The sequence below is a fragment of the Erinaceus europaeus genome, chromosome 12, assembly GCF_950295315.1.
Source record: "Erinaceus europaeus chromosome 12, mEriEur2.1, whole genome shotgun sequence".
In the NCBI taxonomy this organism is placed as follows: domain Eukaryota; kingdom Metazoa; phylum Chordata; class Mammalia; order Eulipotyphla; family Erinaceidae; genus Erinaceus; species Erinaceus europaeus.
Window position 1 is genome coordinate 3,012,530 of NC_080173.1, and position 26,026 is coordinate 3,038,555.

At 43.1% G+C, this 26,026-nt stretch overlaps 1 protein-coding gene across 16 annotated transcripts in view; it reads right to left on the reverse strand.

Annotated features, from left to right (window-relative positions):
• Positions 1-329: 329 nt before the first annotated feature.
• The window catches only part of BPTF (bromodomain PHD finger transcription factor), a 133,151-nt gene continuing 107,454 nt past the window's right edge, over positions 330-26,026 (reverse strand). For 5 of the 16 annotated variants that reach the window (XM_060202599.1, XM_060202598.1, XM_060202592.1 and 2 more), the window contains 6 exons: positions 23,537-23,859; positions 20,493-20,666; positions 19,543-19,735; positions 12,218-12,302; positions 7,842-8,028; positions 7,468-7,677 (listed from right to left, as the gene is read on the reverse strand). In XM_060202599.1, the coding sequence (XP_060058582.1) occupies positions 7,629-7,677; positions 7,842-8,028; positions 12,218-12,302; positions 19,543-19,735; positions 20,493-20,666; positions 23,537-23,859 (1,011 nt within the window). In that variant the 3' untranslated portion in view covers positions 7,468-7,628. Of the gene's footprint in view, positions 1,238-1,654; positions 1,982-7,467; positions 7,678-7,841; positions 8,029-12,217; positions 12,303-19,542; positions 19,736-20,492; positions 20,667-23,536; positions 23,860-26,026 lie in introns of those variants that run through there. The other 11 variants (XM_060202606.1, XM_060202604.1, XM_060202605.1 and 8 more) reach the window with 5 other exon arrangements.

Consider the following 26,026-nt stretch of genomic DNA (forward strand, 5'->3'; position numbering starts at 1 on the left):
TCACTCCCACTATTTCAACCAACAAACAAAAACACAAAAAGGAAGAAATAATCTAAAAAATAACCTGCATGAAATCTAAGTGGCTGTCAATTTGCCTGGCATATAATATACAGATAAAAGCAACGTGCACACGTCACATTACTTTTATCATTAATATGACCCACTGATGCAACAGGATTAGCACCCCTCCTTTTTCTTCTCTGGTGTGGTGGTAAAGGGTCAGACTTCTCCCAGCCTGGATTCCTCTGTCAGGGGTTTACCCTGCAGCCCTCCCTCTCCCCGGAAAGGCTTACAGGCAATCGTCAGAGCACATTCAAAGACACCATCTGTGGGAGAAAAATCATCTCCATTTATTTTGTTTCGTATACATCCATAGTTGAATTTTAATACAAAAAGAAAAAAATTAGAATCTGACAAATGTTTACAAACAAGATACCTTCAAATAGATTTTACTCATTTTAGCCTGGTGCAGAGTAAATGACAAACTGTACTATTATAGTCAAGGCAACAGAGTCTGGAGTCCAGGACCAATTAGGCTAACTTTTATGCAAGCTTCATTTTTATCTACCATGAACAATAAACTCATTGTTGATTCCCAGTTGTGCGTGTGCACATGTGTACATAGCAGCTCCTTTCATAGAAAGAAAAGACATCTAGAGGTTGTCTTGTACTTTTATCTACAGGAATCATGATAAGATACAGAATGGATTACATGTAACCAGGGTTGGAGTTATAAGAAAAAATAATTAGCTGACAAATGAGGGCAGCAATAAAAAAGCGTCTTTTTTTTTTTTTTTTCTTTTCCTGCAACAATAAATAAATACAGTCAAAAGTTTTCTGTGAGACTCTAAACCAGCTTCTTCACTGAAGAGCAGACGTGGCATTTCCATGGAGTTACATTTGACCCCATATTATCTTTTTTCTTGTTTTCTTTATTTTCAATAAACAAAGTTTTCCCGCTTCTGCCACAATAGTAAAACCATTTGATCTTGACAAGATAATGGAGTTGCTGACTTTGCTTTCCCTTGTCCGTTGGACAAAAATTTGCCAAGAATATGATTGGACTGTTATGACCAATAAAAACGAAGTTTACATCAAGTCTTGTCAGGATAACCTGACTAAAAACATCTGGCTCCTTACTTTAAAATAGTTCAGATAACCAGATTCTTGCTGTGTTTTGTTAGGTTAACACGCTGAACCTTAAGAAGCTGTAGACTGCAGTTTGTTGTTATGAGACCTACAGAATACAGAAAAAAGGGAACGATTAAGCACCCTCATTTTTTGAGAACAATGATGCTTTATGTGTATGCCAAGGCCGTCTGTGTGGGGGAAGCAGCCATGCTTGTTCATTCACCCTTGGCAAGCAAGTATAGGAGGACAAGAAAGAAAACTTTAGCCTGTAGTATAGAAATGTTTTACTGTGCACTGACATGATACTTCACTGGAACAAGCTAGTATGTGAAAATAAATATATTTGCTTAATAAAGACCACAACACTTTCTAGCCAGAGAACTGACGATGCATCACTGTGTGGGGGTGGGGGTGTGCGTGTGCTCACTTACACCGACCTCAGGGCTACAATTGGGGAACTTATGTCGGAAGAGAGACAGCAAAATTAAAATCACATTTTCCCATTAAAATCCAGAAAGTCTCCTTTCTAGTTTCACAGTTTTATTTACACTTTCATTAGTAAACCCAATTACTGTACAGTTACCAGGAGTAAGTCAAAGTACTTTCTATTGCAATCATGTATATAAATACAGTATTCAAGGAGTTTACAATTCTTACATACATCGTTCAACATGGCTGCTAGGGTAGACTTCTTACTGCTGCTATACACATCTTTCTGACAACAGAGATAATATTTACTAATCTGAACCTGGGGGCCATCTTGAGTTAGGTTAATCATGTGGTACAATAAGAGTGACCCCAACATCCAGTTCTGATTCCAGTTAAAAATTCAGACTAAAGAAATCACAATCTGTAAGAAAAGAGAGAACATGGATGGTATAAATGATGAATTACAACAATGTGCAGTAATGAAAGTAATGTGTAAACAATGCTGGAGATCATGCAAAATTAAAATGGAAAACACAGCAAGTAGAAATCTGGGAAATGCACAGATGAAAGCACCTAACAGTCGACTACTTACATGTTTAGTATTATGTCGTTTCCGATTTACTTACTTATGGGTGGCAGAGGGTGGGAGGAAGTAGGTACACTGGGAGGGGAGAGGGAGGAAGGGTGAGAGAGAGAAAGGATGAAGGAGCATCACAGGCACAAGCAGTGCCAGGGATCAAAGCTGGAAACCTATGCTTTATTTACCGTGCCACCTGTGTTTTAAATCTGGAAAGTGAGATAGTCCTCAATACCTCTTCTCAAGAATAAAATTTCTATATTGGGGGAGCTAGTATGATGGCTATGCAAAAAGCTTTTCCATCTTCACTCTCTCATTTTACGACCGGTTGGAGTTTGATGAGCTAGTGCTACGATTTTTTTCTAGAGCTTATCCTATTATACTCCGTTATTATCTTTCTGGTAATTTCTTTTTTATTATTCTTTTCCTGGAAGAGTAAGGCCCTTCCCTTTAAAAAGGACCTGGCTTCAGGCCTCCAGCCCCCACCTGCAAGAGGAGAAGGTTCCCAAGTGGTGAAGCAGGGCTTCAGGTGTCTTTCTCTCTCCCCATCCCCCTATTCCACCTCAGATTCTCTGTCTCTACTGAATGAATGAATCAATGACATAATAAAAAAGTGCGAGCACGTTCCCCTGCCGTTGGGGTCTGGGGGCTTGCGCCTGGGTCCTTGTGCGCAGTGACATATTCTCCCAGACGCCCTACTGCTTGGCCCTACCCCCTTCGATTTTAAGTTTTATCGCTCTCTCTTTTTGTGTCTCCAGGTTATCGCTGGGGCTCGGTGCCTGCATTCCGAACCCACTGCTCCTGGAGGCCATTTTTCCCCTTTTGTTGCTCCTGCTGCTTTCCATTGTTGTCACTGTTGTTGGATAGGACAGAGAGAAATGGAGAGAGAAATTGTGAAGACAGAGAGGAGGAGAGACAGACAGACACCTGCAGACCTGCTTCACTACTTGTGAAGCGAATCCAATGCAGGTGGGGGGCCAGCCGGGGGCTCGAACTGGGACCCTTATACTGGTCTGTGCGCTTTGAGCCATGTGTGCTTAACCCGCTGCGCTACCACCTGACCCCCAGTTTTATATTTTTTAATTTTAAAAATATTCATTTATTAATTTATCAATTCCCTTTTGTTGCCCTTGTTTTATTGCTGTAGTTATTATTATTGTTATTGATATCATCGTTGTTGGATACGACAGATAGAAATGGAGAGAGAAGGGGAAGACAGGGAGAGAAAGACACCTGCAGACCTGCTTCTCTGCTTGTGAAGTGACTCCCCTGCAGGTGGGGAGCTGGGGGCTCGAACCAGGATGTTTCCACTGGTCCTTGCGCTTTGCACCACGTGTGCTTAACCTGCTGTGCTACCGCCCAACTCCCTGTAAAACTTCTTTTAATTAAAAATTTATATATATATATTTATTTATTTATTCATTCCCTCCTGTTGCCCTTGTTTTATAGTTGTAGTGATGTCATTGTTGTTGGATAGGACAGGGAGAAATGGTGAGAGGAGGGGAAGACAGAGAGGGGGAGAGAAAGACAGACACCTGCAGACCTGCTTCACCGCCTGGGAAGCGACTCCCCTGCAGCTGGGGAGCTGGGGGCTTGAACCGGGATCCTTATGCCGGCCCTTGTGCTTTGTGCCACCTGCGCTTAACCCGCTGCGCTACCGTTGGACTCCTATAAAACTTCTTATTCTCACACTGCCTGCCTGCCTGCCTGCCTGCCTATCTGCTTTATGTCCTTCCTTGCCTACAGTTTTTAATTTCTTTGCTGAGAAGGTAACTGAATACCGTAGCTGGACTTGTCTTTTTAGTTTATGTAAACTGACTCTAAAAATACAATTCTTGACCTACCTTGTTATAGGAGACCAGAAACAAACACCTTATAGATTTTCTTTAGGGGAAAATTACCAGACAGACTATTGATTCTTACATGCTTTGTATGTATTCTTTGAGTTCATTAAATAACATAAATGTAAAAAAATAACGAGATGTCAGGTTGTGACCCAAACAAGATGCAACACATCTGAGTATTTAGTGCTACTGAACTTGTGGGTTGGTGGGTGAAGGGTGGTGAGTAATTCTCTGGGCTACAAAGAGTGGTGACGCCTCTCACAGGAAAGGAAGGAAATCATGGGCTTGAGAAGGAAGAGTCAGGAACAGAAGGACGTAAGTACAGCAGAGTAGGGAAAGGGAGACAGGATAATCAGTGGTCATGGAAAAAGACTGTCATGTGAGCGGTGCAGCAGGCCTGCAGGTGTCTGTCTCTCTGTCTTTCCTTCCTCTCTCCACTTCTCTCTGTCCTGTCCAAGAACAACATCATCAACAATAATAACAACAACAATAAAACAAGGGCAACAAAAGGGAATAAAGAAATAAATGTTAAAAAGAAAAAAAAAAGGGGGTCGGGCGGTGGCGCAGTGAGTTAAGCGCAGGTGGCGCAAAGCGCAGGGACCGGCGTTAGGATCCTGGTTCGAGCCCCCGGCTCCCCACCTGCAGGGGAGTCGCTTCACAGGTGGTGAAGCAGGTCTGCAGGTGTCTGTCTTTCTCTCTGTCCTATCCAACAACGAATTGCGTCAACAAGGGCAATAATAATAACCACAACGAAGCTACAACAAGGGCAACAAAAAGGAGGAAAAATGGCCTCCAGGAGCGGTGGATTCATGGTGCAGGCACCGAGCCCAGCAATAACCCTGGAGGAGGAAAAAAAAAAAAAAAAAAAAGAAAAAAAAAAAAGGAAAAAAGACTGTGATGTGTGAGGCATGGAGGTCCCAAGTTTGATCCCAGAACCACCATATGACAGAGCTGAGCAAAGCTCTGGTGAAAAAACAGAAAGAAAACAAAACTAAAGCAGAGTACTGAATTCATGCAAAGTTGTTCAGTGCTTTTTTTTTTTTTAGTAGTATATAAACTTTTACAGTGGTAAAACAAATGGTATTTAATTTTTTAAAAATATTTTAAAATATTTATTTTCCCTTTTGTTGCCCTTGTTTTTTTATTGTTGTTGTAGTATTATTGCTGTTGTATTGCTGTCATCGTTGTTGGATAGGACTAGAGAAATGGAAAGAGGAGGGCAAGATAGAGATGGGGAGAGAAAGACAGACACCTGCAGACCTGCTTCACCGCCTGTGAAGCAAGTCCCTTGAAGGTGGGAAGCCTGGGGCTCGAATCTGGATTCTTACGCTGGTCCTTGCACTTAACCCACTGCGCTACCACCAGATCCCCAGTGTGCTTTCTTAAAAAACGATTTATTGGGGGTGGGGGGGTCAGGCGGTAGCGCAGCAGGTTAAGCTCACGTGGTGCGAAGTGCAAGGACCGGCCTAATGATCCTGGTTCAAGCCCCCGGCTTCCCATCTGCAGGGGAGTAACTTCACAGGCGGTGAAGCAGGTCTGCAGGTGTCTGTCTTTCTCTCCCCCTCTCTGTCTTCCCCTCCTCTATCCATTTCTCTCTGTCCTAACAAGGACAACATCAATAACAACGATAGTAACTACAAAAAAAAAAAAAGGCAACAAAAGAGAAAATAAACAAATATATATAAATGAGATTTACTGGGACTGGCTGCTGGAGCAGCTGCTCAGCTGCTCATTTTACCAGGAGCAAAGACTCAGGCTCAAGCCCTTGGTCCCCAGCTCTGTGAGGAAGCTTCAGGAGCAATATAACAGTGATGCAGGTGTCTCTTCTCTCTATCATCCTCTACCAAAAGAAAAACCACATGATGGGCTCGAGTGGTGGCGCATCAAGTTAAGCGCACATGTTACAATGTAAATGGACCCAGCTCAAGTCCCTGGCCCCCATCTGCAGGGGGAAAACTTGGCAAGTGGTGAAGTGAAACAGTGCTGCAGGTGTCTTTCTGTGTCTCCTCCTCTCTACCTCCCCCTTCCCTCTTGATTTCTGCCTGTCTCTATCCAATAAATAAATAAAGATAATAAGGGCAGGGGTAGATAGCATAATGGTTATGCAAAAAGACTCTCATGCATGAGGCTCCAAAGTCCCAGGTTCAACCCCCTGTACCACCACCAGCTAGAACTGAGCAGTGCTCTGGTTAAAAAAAAAAAAAGATAATAGTAATAGTAAAACCAAATAAGCATTAAAAAAAAAGGGGGGGAGAGGAGGATGGGAGGAAGAAAAGGAGGACTTAGAGAAAGAACAAGCAAGCAAAGCAGTGCGACGCCCAGCGCATGCGACAGAACTCAGAGTCTCGCGCTCTTAAGCTCTGGCCACTGCACTAACTCCAGGACCACGGTCAATACTTTTGTATCACTAGAATGTCAGAGGCTGTGGAATGCCCTGCAGGTGATACAGGAAATAAAGTGACAAACTCTCCAGCATGAGGTCCTCAGTTGGATCCCTAGCGATACATATGTTGCAGAGATATCCTGGTTTTCTCTTCCAAATAAATGAATGACGTTCAGAGGTGTGTAACTTAGATGACCAAGTATAGCTAGCTCTGCCCATGGCAGATGATACAGTAAGGAAGGGCTGGGAGACAGCGTCATGGTCTGTAAAAGACTCTCACGCCTGGGAGTCCGGCGGTAGCACAGCGGGTTAAGCGCATGTGGCGCAAAGCACAAAGACCTCTGCAAGGATCCCGGTTCAAGCCCCCGCCTCCCCACCTGCAGGGGAGTTGCTTCACAGGTCTGCAGGTGTCTTTCTCTCCCCCTCTCTCCATTTCTCTCTGTTCTACCTAACAATGACAACATCAATAACAACAATAACTACAACTCCAAAAAACAAGGGCAACAAAAGGGAATAAAATTAAATATATATTTAAAGTTAAATATATATTTAAAAAATGAAGATAAAGATAAAACTAACAATTTAAGAAGAAACTGCTTGACTCCCCCTTTCCCTTATTCTATACACGATTATTTTCGGCTCAGGTGTCTGGATGACGGTCTGTGTCTGCGTGGTCCCACCGCTCATGGTAGCCATGCTCCTTCCTCCTTGCCACACAGAAAGCAGGGAGGGAGGGAGGGAGGGAGGGAGGGAGGGAGGGAGGCAGGATGGGAGACCACAGCACCCAAGCTCCCTCTGACGTGTGGGGCTGGGCCTGAACCTGGGTCATGGACGCGGCACAGCAGTGCGTTACCCAAGGAAACTACTGTCAGAACCTGGGTCATGGACGCGGCACAGCAGTGCGTTACCCAAGGAAACTACTGTCAGAACCTGGGTCATGGACGCGGCACAGCAGTGCGTTACCCAAGGAAACTACTGTCAGAACCTGGGTCATGGACGCGGCACAGCAGTGCGTTACCCAAGGAAACTACTGTCAGAACCTGGGTCATGGACGCGGCACAGCAGTGCATTACCCAAGGAAACTACTGTCAGAACCTTTTCCTTTTCTGATAGAGGATGTGGGACAGAGAGGAGCCATGCCGGCAGCACTGTGTGTGGAGCTTCCCCTGCGCCGACGGAGCCCAGGGTGGTAGGAACCAGGTGCTTCCACATGGGTCCAGGCAGTCTCACTCTTTCTCAACTCCAGGAAGGCAAAGCTGTGCTACTACTCTCTCCTCCACAGAGCAGCTTGCACTTTGAGTTGTCCACTTGTCCTAGGATATATATCATAATGCTAAAGTCTTCACTTATTTGAAAAAATAACTTTTCATGACTTTGAGGCTTACATTTGTTATACACTGCATCAGTGAATTCCCTAGAGAGGACGCAACTGGAAAGACTGAAGAACTGATTTTCAACACTAAACAAACATGCTCACCTGCTAGCCTTGAATCCTTTCAATTTCTGTACAAAGAATGACTCAAGGACTTCTGCACACTGGTAAAAAGGGGAGTCACTTGGGTTGTAGTAACGACAGTTATCAAAAATTTTGGTCATATCTGCCACAAATTCCGTTAGCTTTTCATAATAGCGTCTCTGTACTCTTTCTTCCATGGTGGCGAGGTCTTAAAAACACAAGATGTAGAACATTATCAAATTTAAATGTTGTTTCAATATGAATTCTGCCTGTAGATGTGCCTACCAAGAACATATTACTTTTCTGTCAAGCAGTCCTGGAATCAAGCCGCTTCACTACTGAAGACTATGCAGCAATTCATGGAAAACAGACAAAAAAAAGAACACATTTCTAATAGCGTTTGTGATGGAGGCCAACAATATAAACCATGGCTATTGTAAGACGGTTCTTTTATACTAAGTCAACTGGAAAATACTCTTATTTCAATACATTTGAAATAAGGAAATTATTGGGTTTCTGGAAAAACCATGACACATTTGTGAACAGAAAGACATAAAAATATGCCATGATTGCCCCCAGAACCCAATACAGCACTGAGATCAGTACATACTTAAGTGCAATACATGTTCACATGTGAAGGCAACTAGGTATACAGTTAAGTACACAGAAGGGGTACTCCACAATAGGAGCAGAGAGCGTAGGCTTTGTGATACTTGCATCTAACTAGGAACACCACTGTGTTTTCTTTACACATTTTTTACCTTGTACTGGTGACAAGTGATACCCATTTACCATCCACAGTTTACTTTACTGAAAACTATTAACTGAGATGCACGGAAGTATCAGGATGTGGGTGGGGAAGACATCATAATGGCCATGCAAAAAGACTTTCATGCCTGTGGTTCTGAGGCCCCAGGTTCAATCCCTACAACACCCTTAGTCAGAGCTAAGCAGTGCTCTGGTAAAACAAACAACCACACACCCGCACACCCGCACGCACGCACGCACGCACGCACACAGAGAATGTATTAGCACAGGATGCATGCAGAAACAGCAAAGACAATTGGGAAGATACACAGCTATCTACCTTGGAATGTCCTGTGCTACATTTAACTGAAATAACAGCAGGTCTGAGAAAAGTTGGCCTTGAAGGGACATTCCATCTACAATTTCCTATAAAACTCTAGGAAGATAGATAAACGGTGCGGGAGGTGCCTGCAAATAATCTAGAAACGGCGGCTTGATGAACTGAAGGGATGGGCACGGCGATGTCGTTCTTTTCTTTTTACACTTTAAAAAAGTATCTTTTGAAAATTATCTTATATTTATTTTATTTACTTATGGGATAGAGACAGCCAGAAATTGTGAGGGAAGGGGGAAACGCAGAGGGAGAGAGAGAGACAGAGAGACACCTGCAGCCTTGTTTCACCACCTGTCAAGTTTCACCCCTGCAGGTGGGGACCGAGGGCTTGAACCCGGGCCCTGTGCATTGCAATGTGTGCGCTCAACTGGGTGCACCGCCACTCAGCCCCTGGTGGTGTATTTATATCCCTCTTTCAAGACCAAACAAAACAGCTCTATCCTGATGAAACCCAAGTGACTGCAGAACATTCCTCTGTGTTGTTACACAGCAGTTGTTGAGGGTCATAGGAATATGCTAACACATCACACAGGATGCCACCACTTCTTTATTCGAATTCCGAGTATGTACTGATTTTAACAGACTATGTGAGTAGCATATGTATATATTTACTCTTTATTATTACACCTTAATTGGGTATTCATGAGGGAAAGTCTGGAATAAAGAAAAAGTAAACAAGGGTTGGGCAGTGGCCTGCCCAGCAGCGTGCTCATGTTGTCATACACAAGTACCAAGTTCAAGTCCTACTCCCTCACTTCCCCTCCCTATCTTGCCAGAAATTGAGAGGGGAGGGAGGCTGGGAGGGAGAGCGACACCTACAGCACTGCCTTTCTCAATTTCTCTGTATCAAAAGGAAGGAAAAAGGAAAAAAATGGCTGTCAGGAGCTATGGACTCCTTGTGCTGTACGGAACCCCAGTGATAATCTCGGTGGCAAGAAAAATAAATAAGTAAAAGGAAAAAAAAAGCTCAGGAGGGTGGCACAACGGGAGCCGGGCGGTGGCGCAGCAGGTTAAGCACAGGGGGCACTAAGCGCAAGGACCCGCGTAAGGATCCCGGTTCGAGCCCCCGGCTCCCCACCTGCAGAGGAGTCGCTTCACAGGCGGTGAAGCAGGTCTGCAGGTGTCTGTCTTTTTCTCCCCCTCTCTGTCTTGCCCTCTTCTCTCCATTTCTCTCTGTCCTATCCAACAACAACATCAGTGGCAACAATAAGGGCAACAAAATGGGAAAAAAAAATGGCCTCCAGGAGCAGAGGATTCATGGTGTAGGCACAAAAAAAAAAAAGAGAGAAATCACAGCACAATTCTGACATATGCGATGTAGGGACCAAAACATGGGACTTCATGCCTTTAAGTTCAATATTTTATCCAGTGTCCCATCTCCTGCGCTGCAAGACTTAGTAGGTTTAGGCAGAGAATGAAAACATTACTCTGGCATCCGACACTGGGGACAGAGCGTTGGTCACACTTGCAAGTTCAGTGCTCCCGCTACAGTTCAGCCTGCTGTTGCTTATATTCACTGCTGTGCTTATCTAAACATACTCAGCAACCTTAGAACATAAACAATTACGGACGAGGAGGTGACACGGGGATACAGAGCGGGACTGTCAAGCATGAGGTCCAGACCCTGATCCTTGGAATCAAAGGTGCCAGAGGCCAGATACACTGACCCCAACCACCCAGAAGTGAGTCATTCATACATTCATTCATTCACTCACTCACTCACTCACTCACTCACTCACTCACTCACTCACTCATTCATTCATGTTGGATAGAGACAGAAATGGAGGGGAGGGAAGGCGAGAGATGCTTGCAGCACTGTTCCACTTCTTGTGAAGCTCGTGCTTGCAGGCAGAGGCCGAGATGCTGAACCCTGGCCCCAGACCGTGAAGCACAGTGATCTGCTGCTCCACTGGGTGTGCCACTGCCCAGCCCCCGGCCCCAGAAACCACAGCACCGCTGAACTCTAGCATACGCTGGTGGTGACGGTGGGCAACTGGACCTGAGACTTGGGAGCCTCAGGCATAAGAGTCTCTTTGTTGAGTCATTGTTTTCTATGCCCAACCAGTACACAAGTCTTTAAGAAAAGAAAAAAGTGACCCACCTGCAGTGCTGCACAAGAGGCGAAGGAGGTCTGGTAGGTTTCTAGCTTTCTCCCTATCTCCCCTCTGCTCTCAATTCTTCTCTCTCTCTCTCTCTCTAGCTAATAATAATAATTTTGGGAGGTGACACACTGGCTAGAGCACTGAACTTCGGAGCAAAATCCCAAGTTTGATCCCTGGCACTGTATAAGCTAGAATAGTTCCACAGCTTCTTTCTTGTTAATGAATAAAATCAAGTAATTTAAAACAGATAAAAAAGTTGTGGTTAAATATGGAATCCCGATGCTGCAGTCACTAGATTATGCCTTGGGGGTCGACGACACAGGAAGGCGCGTGTCATGCCAGCCTGCTTTGGGGTCCTGTCATCAGCTAACGCCTTCCCAATTTTGGAGCCTTTTATCTGTTCTAATTTTTATGATTTCTTTTGTTCTTGGGAGGATTGTTGGTTTACAGTATGTAGTTATTGATATTTATAATTTTACAGATAGAAAACTATTTAATATAATTACCGATAGCAGTTTTATCTTAGTAAAAGTACTTGTAGCTATTATTTAATAATTTTTACCCCTGGGAAATGAGGCTATATTTTCCTCAGTCGCAGCATGGGGTCATCAGATTAGTTTTCCTGCTGGAAAAGATGAACAAGTGACAGGCTAGACAAGACAGAATCTAACCTGCTCACTGCTTCATTCAATTTAGCTACTGTTCCACTAACAGCTATTCACTTCTTTCCCAGGGCTGAGGGGATAGTATAACAGCTATGCAAAGACTTTCATGCCTGAGTTGCCAAAAGTACTAGGTTCAATTCTGAGCACTATAAACCACATTGAAGCAGGGCCCTGGAAAAAAAGGAAGGGGGGGGGGGAAGGCAGGCAGGCAGGGATAAAGAAGTATTTCTTTTCCAGTCCTTTTTGTAGCTGTCAATATGGCTCTGAGGAACAACATATTTATACACATGTAAACCCTAAAAAATAAAACCACTAGGTCTAAGGGTATGTACACTCATAACATTAATGTCTCCAATTTATCCTTCAAAGTAACTAAACCAATTCATACTACCACCAGCTTTGCGTAGCATATCCTCATGAAGTATCAACTTTATGAGTGAGAAATAATGTATTTGTTGAAACTTATGAAAGGTTCCACATTAAACTTACCCATAGGCTCCTTAATGACACCATAGTAGTCGGGTGCATCGTTAGGGTCTACTGGTTCAAGGAAAGGCCATGCCATCTTATGGGCCTATTAGGGAAAAAAAGGAAGCATCATCATTGGGTGGAAATACTATATTTTTCGTATCTATTATATATTTAAAATGTTACTTATTTGTTTTGGATAGAGACAGAGAGCTGCAAGGGGGACAGAAACCAGCAGCCCACCTCACTGCTCATGAAGCTTCCCCTTGCAGATGGGGAAAGGGCTTGAACCTGGGTCCTTGTACACTGTAAAAGTATGTGCACTACTAGCTGTGTAACACCTGTCTGTATATAATACACACAAACACACACACACACACAATTTTTGCCTCCAGGGTTATTGCTGAGGCTCTGTGTACTATAAATCCACTGTTCCTGGAGGCCATTTTGCTGATGCTGTTATTGTTGTTAGATAGGACAAAGAGGAATCGAGAGAGGAGGGGAAGACGAAGATTAAACACCTGCAGAGCTGCTTCACCGCTTGTGAAGCAACCCCCCTTGCAGGTGGGGAGCAGGGGGCTCCCACCCACCGAGATCCTTACCCTGGTCCTTGCACTTGGCACCATGTGTGTAACTGCTGCACTGCCGCCCTGACTCCTGGCTGCATATTTTATTCTGATTTGTTTTATTTTCCCTTTTGTTGCCCTTATTGTGGTCATAAACACATTACAGTGCACAAGGACCTGGGTTCAAGTCCCTGGTGCTCACCTTTGGGGCGGGGGTGGGGTGGGGTGGGGGTTAAGCTTCACAAGTGGTGGAACAGTGCTGCAGGTGTCGATTTCTGTCCCTCTCTGCTTTCCCCTCCCCTCTTAATTTCTGTCCTGTCAAATAACAAATTAAAAAAAAATAATTCGGGAAGACAGACCACTGGGTATGGTGAATTTTTAAAAAATATTTACTTGTTCCCTTTTGTTGCCCTTGTTTTTTTGTTGTTACTGATGTTGTCGATGTTGGACAGGACACAGAGAAATGGAAAGAGGGGAAGACAGAGGGGGGAGAAAGACAGATGCCTGCAGACCTTGCTTCACTGCTTGTGAAGTGACACCCCTGCAGGTGGGGAGCCGGGGGCTCAAACCAGGATCCTTACGCTGGTCCTTGCGCTTAACCCGCTGCGCTACCGCCCAACTCCGTTGATATATATTTTTTTGCATGGGGGGGGGGTGAGGCTACAGTTACTGACACACTGGGGATAGTTGGTCACCTCCTGGTGACAGGTGTCTATAAAACACCCCCAAGTCAGACCCTTTTCCACCATCACCCATCAGGATCCAAAGTCATTTTCAATCCTCTCCTAACCCTCCTTACCCATAGTTCTTTGCTTTGGTACAATTTACCACAGCTGCTCTAAGTTTTACTTTGTGTTTTCCCTGTATATCCCTGTCTCTTAAATTCCTCCTTTGAGTAAGACACCCATTATTCACCCTTCTTTTTAGCTTCTATCATTTAACATGATTCCTTCCAGCTTTTTCCAAGATGAAATGACTATATGTTTAATAGCTGCTGAGTATTCTGTCATATATTTGGATCACAACTTTCTTAGCCACTCATCTGCTGGCTGGGCATTTGGATTTCTTTCAAGGTCAGGCCATCACAAGTCATGCTGCTATGAACACAGATTATGTAGGTTTCTTCATATAGACGTCTTCTTCCTTTGGATACACGCCCAGGAGAATCAGAATTGCTGTTCCACACAGTAGGTTCAGTTCTTATATTCTGAGACTGTCTCCATAGACGTTGGATCATTTCCCCCCTCCCACCTCATATATATATATATATTTAAAAATATTTATTCCCTTTTTTTTGCCCTTGTAGTTATGATTGTTGTTGCTATTGATGTTGTTGTTGTTGGATAGGACAGAGAGAAACGGAGAGAGGAGGGGAAGACAGAGAGGGGGGAGAGAAAAATAGACACCTGCAGACCTGCTTCACCGCCTGTGAAGCGACTCCCCTGCAGGTGGGGAGCCGGGGGCTCGAACCGGGATCCTTGTGCCGGTCCTGGCGCTTTGTGCCACATGCACTTAACCCACTGCGCCACCGCCTGACCCATTTTTTTTTTTAATGAAGTGATTTAAAGGCTTATAAAGCCACAAGACTCTAAAAGTACAGGTCCACACTTCCCCCACCGTTAGCTGTTCCATCCCCTCATCCCCTAGCTGGGAAAACCAACATAGGTTTCACAAAGTCTTAACCACAGTTTGGCTGAGTTGTGAGAGTGTGTGTTTTATAAGTTTATATATGAGAAACTATTCAGAATTTGTTTTCCAGAGAAATGCCCATCATTTATTATCAGATATAAGCTACAGCACTAACAGTCCTTGAACACAAAGATCTGAAGAACTTTACCAATTGTTTGTCCCGTGAAAATCATCTCATTCACTGTACATAGTACAAAAGTGGAATATATGGGAGTCGGGCGGTAGCACAGCAGGTTAAGCGCACATGGTGCAATGCCCAAGGACGGACTTAAGGATCCCGGTTCGAGCCGCTCGCTCCCCACCTGCAGGGGAGTCACTTCACAGGCGGTGAAGCAGGTCTGCAGGTGTCTTTCTCTCCTTCTCTGTCTTCCTTTCCTCACTCTATTTCTCTTTGTCCTATCCAATAACAATGACATCAATAACAACAACAATAAAACAAGGGCAACAAAAGGGAATAAATAAATATAAAATACTGCTGGTGGCAAAGATAGGAGAATGGTTCTGCAAAGAGACACTCTGCCCGAGGCTCTTGAGCTCCCACGTTCAATCCTTCACACCAACTTAAGCCAGAGCTGAGCAGGGCTCTGGAAACAAACTAAAAAATAAACTTGTCTTGCAAACCTTTACTTATATCAAATTATTTTTAAAATACTTGCTGCAAGGTGGAGCGGTAGTGTATTTCTAAATTAATGCTAACTCATGTAAAAAACATGACAAATAAAATATGCATGCTAAAGAGAGAAGCAGGTGTCTGAAGGTGGCACTGAGTCAAAAAGTAAGTAAGAACTGTTACTGGCATGACTCTGTGCAGGAACACAGCGGAGCAAACAATGTTAGAAATGAGCATCAGATTAAAGAACTTAGGTGTTGAAACAGAGTAAGAAGGATGGGGAAAACAGAAAAATTGTCGGAAACATTAAGAAAGTACTAGGGACAACGTGACATCATTTAAAGAGAAATACAAGACTGTATGCATGGAAGTGTGTCAAATGCAAACGTAGGGTATCATGTAAAATACACACATCTAAGAGTCTCTTTTTAAAAATGCTTTTATTTCTTTCTTTTGGAGAGAGACAAGGAGACTGAGAGGACAGAGGAAGACAGAGACACCTACAGCACTGCTCCCCTGCAGGTGGGACTGGGCTGAACTCAGGTGCTTGCGTGGTGCGATGTGAATGAACCGGGTGGGCCACCATCCTGCTGTCTGAGAGACTTAAAACTGTTGTGGTGTTGCTGTTCTTTGCTGGAGCAACATCTGCCCTTCTCTTCCTCCTCTTTGATCCTGTAAATTCGCTCCGTATTCCCATTGCTCTGTGTCTCCATTACCTCACTGAGGGGTCAACATGTCTAGTTTCCTTCTCTGTGGCGCTCCTCTGAGTAACCCTTGCAAGGTAGGTCTGATAACCACTAACTCCTGCCGTTTTATATATCTGGTAGTTTTTGTCTCTTAATACCTTGAATAAGTCACCCCACTCACTCCAGGCCCTCCACGGCTCCTGCCGAAAAGTCTGATGCAATTCTGAACATTCTGTCTCTAAAAGTCACACCCCACACCCAATAGCTAGAAAATCGCCAACTTTTCTTTGTCTTAGACTTTGCTGTCATTGCTTGTTTACCAGAACACCACTGAGTTCTGGCTTATGGAACTCTGGAGCGTCCAAGCGTCAAGGTCTTCATGCTATGGCCTCATCCTATCCCTGACTGCTGACAGTTTTATTATGAGGTCATTGTGCACATCTGTTTGGGTTCAGGAATTTGGGAGTTGATCCCTGAATATCTACATCCTAACCACAGATCTGGAAGTTGTTGTATTATTTCTTTGAATATGGCTTCTGCTACCCCCCTTTTTTTCTCTAAGACCCCTGTGGTTCTGAGATTTGCTTCATTTTTTGAGAACCTTTTTTCTTCTACTTTGAAGCCAAAGAATATGGTCATTTTGTCTTTGATTTGTCATCTTCTGCATAGGTAAGCTCACTTTCCTGACGCACTATCAAAGACTGGGGTGCATTCAGAGTGCCTTTCACACATACACAGCTCTGTTTACAGGTTTTCTATTTCCCTATTAAGTAAAGCTTTGAATTCATGGATATATACATATAATATATAATTTCCCATTTACCAGAGCACTGCTCAGCTCTGGCTTGTGGTGGTTTTGAGCCTAGGACTTTGGAGCCTCAGGCATGAGAGTCTCTTTGCGTAACCATTATGCTATCTACCCCTATCCCATAGCCATGGATTTCTTTAAGAGACTTCTTTATATTGAGTTGAGAGTACTGTATTTCTTTAATACTTTCTCCGGTTTCCCGGCTGGATGTGCCACCATCCTCCTAGTTTCACCCTGCTAAGTTTGATTTCTGCTGTTGTTGGTCAGCAGGTGGCACTAGCTTCTGCTCCTCCCAGCCCCCTGGAATTTTAAAAATTTGACTCAAGAAAACTGAGAAGACCCACATGTTGGAGTGTATGTGAGCCGGGGGTGCGGGAGAGAATGAGCGAGAACCATTTACCTACATGTTGGCAGAGAAGGAAGGGGGAGATAAGAGAGGGAGAGCCACACTTGCAGCACTGTTTCAATACTCAAGACACTTTCCCCTGCAGGTGGGAATGAGTGGCTTGAACCTGGATCCTTTTGCATTGTACTGTGTGCACTTACCAGGTGCTATGAAATTAAAGTCACTTGGTTTTTAATTTATTTATTTTTACCTTTTGTTGCCCTTGTTTTTTTATTGTTGTTGTCGTTGGATAGGACAGAGAGAAATGGAGAGAGGAGGGGAAGACAGAGGGGGAGAGAAAGACAGACACCTATAGACCTGCTTCACCGCCTGTGAAGCTACACCAGTGCAGTGCAGGTGGGGAGCCAGGGGCTCGAACCGGGATCCTTAACGCTGATCCATTCGCTTTGTGCCATGTGTGCTTAACCCACTGCACTACAGCCTGACTCCCAAAGTCACTTTTCTTGCTCCAGGGCAGCTGGGATCCTTTACAAGTTGGCTAGCTTCCCGCTGTCAGAGGTGCAATATTTGGTTCTTGGTTCCCCTGATGTCCCTGGGGTTCACTCAAGAGTGCCAGCAGTTCTACATGGGCTCTTCAAATCCTCATGGATTTGAAGCAAACACAAACGTGATGCACACTGGCAATGCAGTCCAGTGTTTATGCTCAACTTTTTCTCTTCCCCCCTCTGGATGTCCACAGGCAACTGTCAAACTAAAAGGCAATGCTTCCACCCCAGCTGTGCTCCAGTGAAATTCATTAAAGTATTTTGTTGGAGTATTTGTTTTCTAGAGGACAGCCAATTTGCTGAGATTAGGCCACCACTGCTCTGTCCTGGAAGTCTCGATCTGAACTTATTTCTTATTTTAATAGAGACAGAAATTGAGAGGAAAGGGGCAAAGACACCTGTAGAAACGCTTCCCCAGTTGGGAAGCAGCCTCCTTGCTAGTGGGAACCAAGGGCTTGAACTGTGATCCCTGAACATGGGGACAGGGTGCACCAGTGCCTAGCCCCAGGAAGTCCATTTCAGTCCCCCAGTAATGTCATTATGCCAATCAATCGTAAAATTCCAAAAATAAAAGATTTATTTATTTATCAGGAAGAAGCAGGAGGAGGGAAAGAGAACCAGAGTATTACTCTGGCGTATCTGCTGCGGTCGGGTGAACATGCTTCAGAGTCCAATGCTGTATCTACTGACCACACAAAACATCCATTTTATCCTTTTTATTATCGGTATTATTTCGTGGAGTTGGGGACCTTGCATGAGTGTAATTCTGATAGTCCTGCAGTGCTTTGTAGTGAAGACAGAGAGAGAGGGAGAGCACCTCACTGGAATTTCCTTCAACACCATAGCACCTCTTAGCTGGGCTACACACACAGCAAGGTCAACGTGAGCTCTCTCTCTCTGACCACCAAGTCTAGTAATATAAAGTTCCTTATACTTGAAGATATTTTGCTCACTATGGATTATCTCATATAAACTATAAAGCAACAGTTCTCACAGAGTTGTCTCAGGACTCCAGTAGTATAGCAGTGGTAATGAACGCGTCAAGAAATGTGTACTCTGGTCGCTAGTGATGCTGGACCAACTGCAAGATGCTGGCACTATGGGTATGCCTGTGAAACTGGGATCAGAGTGTGGAATGGCAGGCTGATGAGTAACAAAGATGTGGCATGAAGTAACACCACACAGAGCAGTGTTCTCATTATAGCTACAACAGGACAAAGTAGTACCTAGGACTTGATAGCAATTCATTTCCAGTACTTGCCAAACTTAGAAGTCACACCCACCTTTTTATCTTTAGTTTCAGAGGGAAGTTTTTTGGTTCAAAGCTTTAGATAAGGATTTGTTTCTCACTAGAATTTAATCACACTGGTTTTCATTCTATGGTGGTAAGGTAAAATTCTTTTCTTAAGTATATGCAAGCCAGGAAGTAGTGCAACAGGTCTTGGAAACATAAGGTCCTGAATTGATTCCCCTTCAGAGTCCAGAGTGATGCTCTGGTTCTCTTTCTCTCACTGATAATTCTTCTTATTTATTTATTTTTATTTTTTTCCCTCCAGGGTTACTGCTGGGGCTCGGTGCCAGCACCACATATCCACTTCTCCCGGAGGCTACTTTTTCCCCCTTTGTTGCCCTTGTTGTTTTATTGTTGTAGTTATTGCTGTTGTTGTTGGATAGGACAGAGAGAAATGGGGAGAGAAAGACAGACACCTGCAGACCTGCTTCACCGCCTGTGAAGCGACCATCCTGCAGGTGGGGAGCCAGCTGGGGGCTCAAACTGGGATCTTTACGTTGGTCCTTGCACTTCATGCCATATGCACTTAACCCACTGTGCTACCACCTGACCCCCTGATAACTATTTTAAAAGTCTTTTAAACTAAGCGCAGTGCATAAGTTATAGTTGAGTGAACCTGTGGATATGGCCAACCACCTGGCACTGGTGTGTGAAAGGCTCAAATCTGTGGAGCCTATGCCACCACACAGTTGATAATCAGGAAAAAGTGACGTACTCTACGGCTGGAAAGTAGAACCCAGGGGGGTTTCCAAAGTCACACAATTCAATCTCATCTGTAAATGCCTTGCACAGAATGGTTCCTCACCTGCAAGGAACGGAGCACCCTCTTCAACCCCTCATAATCTTTCTCTGTAAGTGGTGTGAGCACTGTCATGGCATCTTCTGTTGACTGGCACTGTGGACAGACATACTCATCAATGAGCTCTGCCTCACTTTGCAAGATGCCAACGCAACGCCCATGGTACCAATTCTGACACCGATCACAGCCAATGTAAAATCTGAAAGATCCAAAGTGGAAATGTGAGTTTAACACCGATGGGATCACATTACTTACAGTTTACTTTTTAGAAATAATAAGACATGCACTCAGAAATATTCTAGCCCTCAGACATAAGATAGTTTGAGTATTGTGATTGGCTTGATATTCCTAAAAATTAATATTCCAAGTGTTAATTTAGTATCTGATGTTAAGAACATTAAGCATTAACATTTTATTAAGAACACTGTGTAATAGTGGAGAACCTTATAAAAAGGGGGGTGGGGTGGGGTAGGGGAGAAACAAATTGACTTTAAAGCTGAATACAAAATAAAGCCCTAAATCTTTCAACTAGTAACTTATCAAGTGGGAAGCTCCCATCCAACTGGGGGCTCCAAACCCTACAGCTACTAACAGCATCTCAGAGCTTGTACCCAAATTAGTATTTTTCTAACCTATAATAAAGCACTACTTCAAACTGATAAAGTCCAAACAAGTCAGTCTATTTTAATCTCATTAATTTCTATTTTACATAGTGAAGAATAAAATCTACCATTAAACCATATTTTCCCCCAGTGCATCTCAAAACATTCACTTTGAAGCAACATAAAATTTGAAGGGGAGTTAGAGGATACAGGAGAAAAAAAAAATCGGGAGTTTGTAATGTAAGTGTATAATATATGCAGGAAGAATCTTTCTTTTTTATTTTAAGATAAATAAGCAGTCAGAGCAGTTTGTCTTCCTAAATTATTAAATATGATGCTCTTATCAAAACTCACTGTGACTCATCATAAGGTGTTCTGCAGATACAGTACAATTCCTCACTGCTGCCCTCTTGTGCCCGTTTACAATCATTACAGATGTACACATCCATTTTCTTAGCCTCCTTTTCTGTGACTCCAACACATTCTCCATGATACCAGTTAGTACAAAGATCACAGCCAATATAGAACCTAAAAGTATTCACAATGAAAATGACAATGTAATTGTCATTTTGAGCTGCATGGTACTTAAATCTGTCTTCCCTGCCCTAATTCACTTTCTTACAGGATAACTTTCTGCAATGAGTCAGCTAACATCCTGAATCCAACCATTCTATACCCCTAGCAAACTACAGCATCTGACACTCAGTCAAACGTGGAAACATAAAGTCACTCACATTAATGGCAACAAATACACTGTTTAGTGAAATATGAGTCTTTAAAAACATACTGGAATTTGAAAAAAAACAGAAACAAAACAGAAAACACACACTGATGGCAATGTCTCTCCCTCTTGATGAATGTGTGTAAAACTGTAGCAGGCACAAACCAAAGCCAAACCTATTCCACAGATGCCATTTCAAATTCGAGGCTGTTTCTTAGATAGGTTTGAAAATGTATCTCACAATGTCAGTGTGAAAACAAGCAAAGCGCAAACACCAGAAATGACACTACAAGGAAATATGCATGTCAGCAGGTGTGGAAGGTAACGGCCAGAATGGAATGAAGAGGAGGAGCACGTCTCACTTCTACCGATTTTTCTAAATAAAATGGGATTTAATGGTGACATGACAAGGGTTAATTTTCAGTGATATATATATATATATATATATATATATATATATATATATATATATATATATATATATATATATATATATATATAGTCTGTGTGTGTGCACACCACCCATGTCAAACTCCGAGGGAGATGTCTCCACTAAGAAGCATAGCTCACTTGGATAGTGCGCTGCTTTGCCAAGTGTGTGACCCACTGCACTGAAGGAAGCTTTGGAGCTGTGATTTCCATCTCTTTTTACTACTTTGTGTCTATCTCGATCTGAAAAAGGCATCTGTCATTCCAGAGTAGTGAAGCCCCAGTGATGACCAATTTGAATAAAATATCCAAATGACAAAATGAAAATATCTCTATGACAATCAGTGCGTCTAAAAGTGTTGACAGGTGTGGTATAGGAATGCCATGTCAGAATCATAGCAAAAAGTAGCATGAATTATAGGGAATCAGACTGGCATGGTTGATACTATTGCTGCTTCTGAGGTGATATTTAGTAGTTACTGAAAGGAATGGAATAAACCCTCAAACTTCAGTCTAACCTTCTTTATGAACATAAAGAAATGGTTGGGGTGGAGAGATAGCATAATGGTTAGGGAAGCAGACTTTCAAGCCTAAGGATACCAAGTCCTGGTTCAATCCACTTATCACCCTAAGCCAGAGCTGAGAAGCACTCTGGGAAAAAAAAAATTAAAAAAAAAAAAAGGAAGGCCTATCCTATAAATTCCTTGGAACTTCGATTCTCATGGGATGTTCACTGTCACAAGTGAGGAGGCTATGTGTGAGGTGTTTGTTAGTCTTTTACTAAACGGGGCTGGAGGAAACTCAGGACCTCAATGTCCGGCAGGATTCCCAAACTAGCCTAGTTTGGGAAGAGGAAATACAAAATGCTTTGAAGAAACACTAACTCATCCCAGCCTGAACAGGGACTTGCAGAAACTGGTATATACTAAAATGTTTAAAATGGCAAACTGAAAAATAAGAAATAGCCATGAAATAATGAGCCCATATACACTAGGTATTATGAAAAAAAGTGTTGTGGCATGAATTTCTATGGTAGGAATACTAAAAATAGCCCTAAAGACTATTTTTATTTAAAGAAATTCCATAAACAGATCTGGTAAAGAACCCCCCCCCTTTTCTTTCTAGAAATCATTAAGTATAGACTGCTTAAAGCAAGGTATACTTGTATTAGGCTATAGGAAAAATCTCTTTCACAGGGTTCCACTTTTTATATTATGTATCATTTCCAACAAAGTCATGATCTAGTATTTACAAATACACTAAGATAACAGAGGCAACCTTGCAACTTCAACGTCACTATAGAGACCACAATTCAACTTTATAAACTCATTAGGCATCTACTTAAGGTAGACATTAAGCATCCCTATTCTAAATAAAGCCATTTTTAATAACACAATCAAAAAGTTAATCACAGGGAAAATACTGCAGCTAATTTAGAAATAAAAAATAGCTGGACTACATTTAAATGCTTAAAATGGATGTAAAATACATACTTGAATGATAATGACAAAAAACCATATGTGAATTAGTGTCCCATCTTGTATTTATTACCAAATACAAGTCACAACTGTCAAAAACAGCTTCCAGCTGCCACGCTTATCAATTTTCTGAGTGCCACACCTGATTAATGGGTGAAAGGAACAATACATTTCTAATTTTTCTCAGTTTTGTCTTCAATATAAAAGTGAGAACTTATGCAGAAGTGTTTAATAAATTAGAGTATTTCAGTACAAAACAAAACCAAAACACAGAATTCTTTATAATCAAACAATAAGATACAGGGTCAATCTTAAAGCCTCTTGCGCCATTCATATTCACATAGTCTACAGCATCTGACGCAGACCAAGACTGAGAGCAGATCTCGGAAACGGACACCCTCCGTCTGAGGCAATCAAAGTAACACAGCTCATTCTCCAGGTAGTCTTACTGATCAATTTGGACTTAATCCAGAGAGAAGAGGAAAAAGCAGAGGAGCCGCAGAAAGCTTGTTTTTGACAGAAGAAGATAGGACGGAGAAACACCGGTGATGGGAATGTGACACAACAAACTTTCACCTTTCTTCTATCAAGCGTGAGAAATATCAGATGCCAGACCACCAAGGAAACATTAACTTTACTGTTAACTAGTCTGATTTACATGTTAACTATTATAATTTACACTGCTATCAATATACAAATTTTCTTAAAAACTGGCAACTTAATACTACACATTTACGAAAATCAACACGAGCACAGAGAGATCTACTCACTTAGATTCATCGTAAGGTGTTTTACAGATACAGTAAAGCTTTGTGTCCTTCTTAGTTTCCTTTGAGGTAGTAGAAATCATTTTCTTCTTCTTTGACTTTGAGCTCGAGTCTCTGTCCTCTTCCCGCTTCCTCTTCTGGGAAGCCATCGGCACGGTGGCAGTGGCGGTGGCCAGAGGGCCCGCATGCTGCGGTGGAGGAGGAGGAGGAGGAGACGGCGGCGGGGCTGTGGGAGCAGGTGGCACCATGGGAGTGGCGGCAGCTACTGCTGTAGCCTGGATCATGTCTTTTTCTTTCCTAATTCTCAGGTCTCTCTTGAGTTCTTCCTGTGGACAATTCAAAGGCAATACAGTGTTATCATTCTACTTATAATGAGAGACATTTAGTTAAAATTTTTGCTATGATTCTGACATGGCATTCCTATACCACACCTGTCAACACTTTTAGGCGCACTGACTGTCATAGAGATATTTTAACTACATGTTAAAGAAAATAGGAACTTTAGGACTTTGATCAGATGTGGCTTAGGGTGGTGCAGGAATTGAACCTGGTATCTCAAAGCCTCACACATGAAATTGACATTTAGATATTTTTTTTCTTCTTCTTTTAGCCTCCAAGTTTACTGCTGGGGCTCCATGCCTTCACCGTGAATCCACTGCTGCTGTAGGCAACCCCCCCTTTTTGACCCTTGTTGTTATGGTTATTATTATTGTTATTGATGTCATCGTTGTTGGATAGGACAGAGAAAAATGGAGAGAGAAGGGGAAGACAGAGAGGGGGAGAGAAAAACAGACACCTTTCACCACCTGTGGAGCCGGGGGCTCGAACCAGGATCCTTATGCTGATCCGATTTTTTAAAAAAGGTTTTATTTATGAGAAGGGGAGAGACAGAGAAAGAACATGAATCAGACATCACTCTGGTACATGTGTTGCTGGGAATTGAGATTGGGACCTCACACTTCAGAGTCCAACGCTTTTATACACAGCGCCATCTCCCGGCCCACTTTTTTTTTTTTTTTAAGATCCCCCCCCCTTGTTGCCTTTGATGTTTTATCATTGATGTTACTGATGTCATTGTTGTTGGATAGGACAGAAAGAAATGGAGTGAGGAGGGAAAGACAGAGGGGGAGAGAAAGACAGACACCTGCAGACCTGCTTCACCACCTGTGAAGCGACTCCCCTGCAGGTGAGGAGCCAGGGCTGGAACTGGGATTCTTATGCTGGTTCTTGTACTTCGGGCCATGTGTGCTTAACCTGCTGTGCTACCGCCCGACCCCCAACCCTCACCTTTGTTAAGATTTTATATATGTATGAAAAAGATAGAGGAGATAAAGAACCAGATAGGCTATATATTCTCCCTCTCCTTGCCCCTCTCAATAACTAGAAAATGGTGACAATGAAATGACTGTATACTCCTATATCTAGAACTTAAGGCTGCATGAAGAAAAAAAAGACTACTGGTAGAGGTATTTTCTTTTCTTTTAATATTTATTTTATTTATTTATTCCCTTTTGTTGCCCTTGTTTTATTGTTATAGTTATTATTGTTGTTGTCGTTGTTGGATAGGACAGAGAGAAATGGAGAGAGGAGGGGAAGACAGAGAGGGGAAGAGAAAGATAGACACCTGCAGCAGACCTGCTTCACCGCCTGTGAAGCGACTCCCCTGCAGGTGGGGAGCCGGGGTTCGAACCGGGATCCTTATGCGGGTCCTTGTGCTTTGCGCCACCTGCGCTTAACCCGCTGTGCTGCTGCCTGACTCCCTCTTTTCTTTTTTTAAAATATCAAATTTATTCCCTTTTTTTGTTACCCTTCTTTTATTGTTGTAGTTATTATTATTATTGTTATTGATGTCGTCGTTGTTGGATAGGACAGAGAGAAATGGAGAGAGGAGGGGAAGACAGAGAGAGGGGGAGAGAAAGACAGACACCTGCAGACCTGCTTCACCGCCTGTGAAGCGACTCCCCTGCAGGTGGGGAGCCGGGGGCTCGAACTGGGATCCTTGAGCAGGTCCTTGTACTTTGTGCCACGTGCGCTTAACCCGCTGAGCTACCGCCCGACTCCCTAGGTATTTTCTAATACAAACTTAGCTAAAAATTAGAATCACTACATTTTTAGGGGCTGAAGTAGTGGTGCAATTTATAATATATATGTTACCATACTTGTACGTGCGCCTCCAGGGTTATCGCTGGGGCCCAGTGCCTGCACTATGAATCCACTGCTTCTGGAGGCCATATATATTTTTTCTTTTGCTGCCCTTGCTGTTTATTATTGTTGTTGGTATTGTTGTTGGTATAGCTGCTATTGTTGTTGGATAGGAAAGAGAAGTCAAGAGAGAGGAGGGGAAGACAGAGAGGGGAAGAGAAAGACACACCTGTAGACCTACTTCTCCACTTGTGAAGTGACCCCCCACCCCCGCAGTCTGGAAGTCGGGGGTTAGAACCGGGATCCTTACGCCAGTGGTCCATGTGCTTTCTGCCATGTGCATTCAACCCA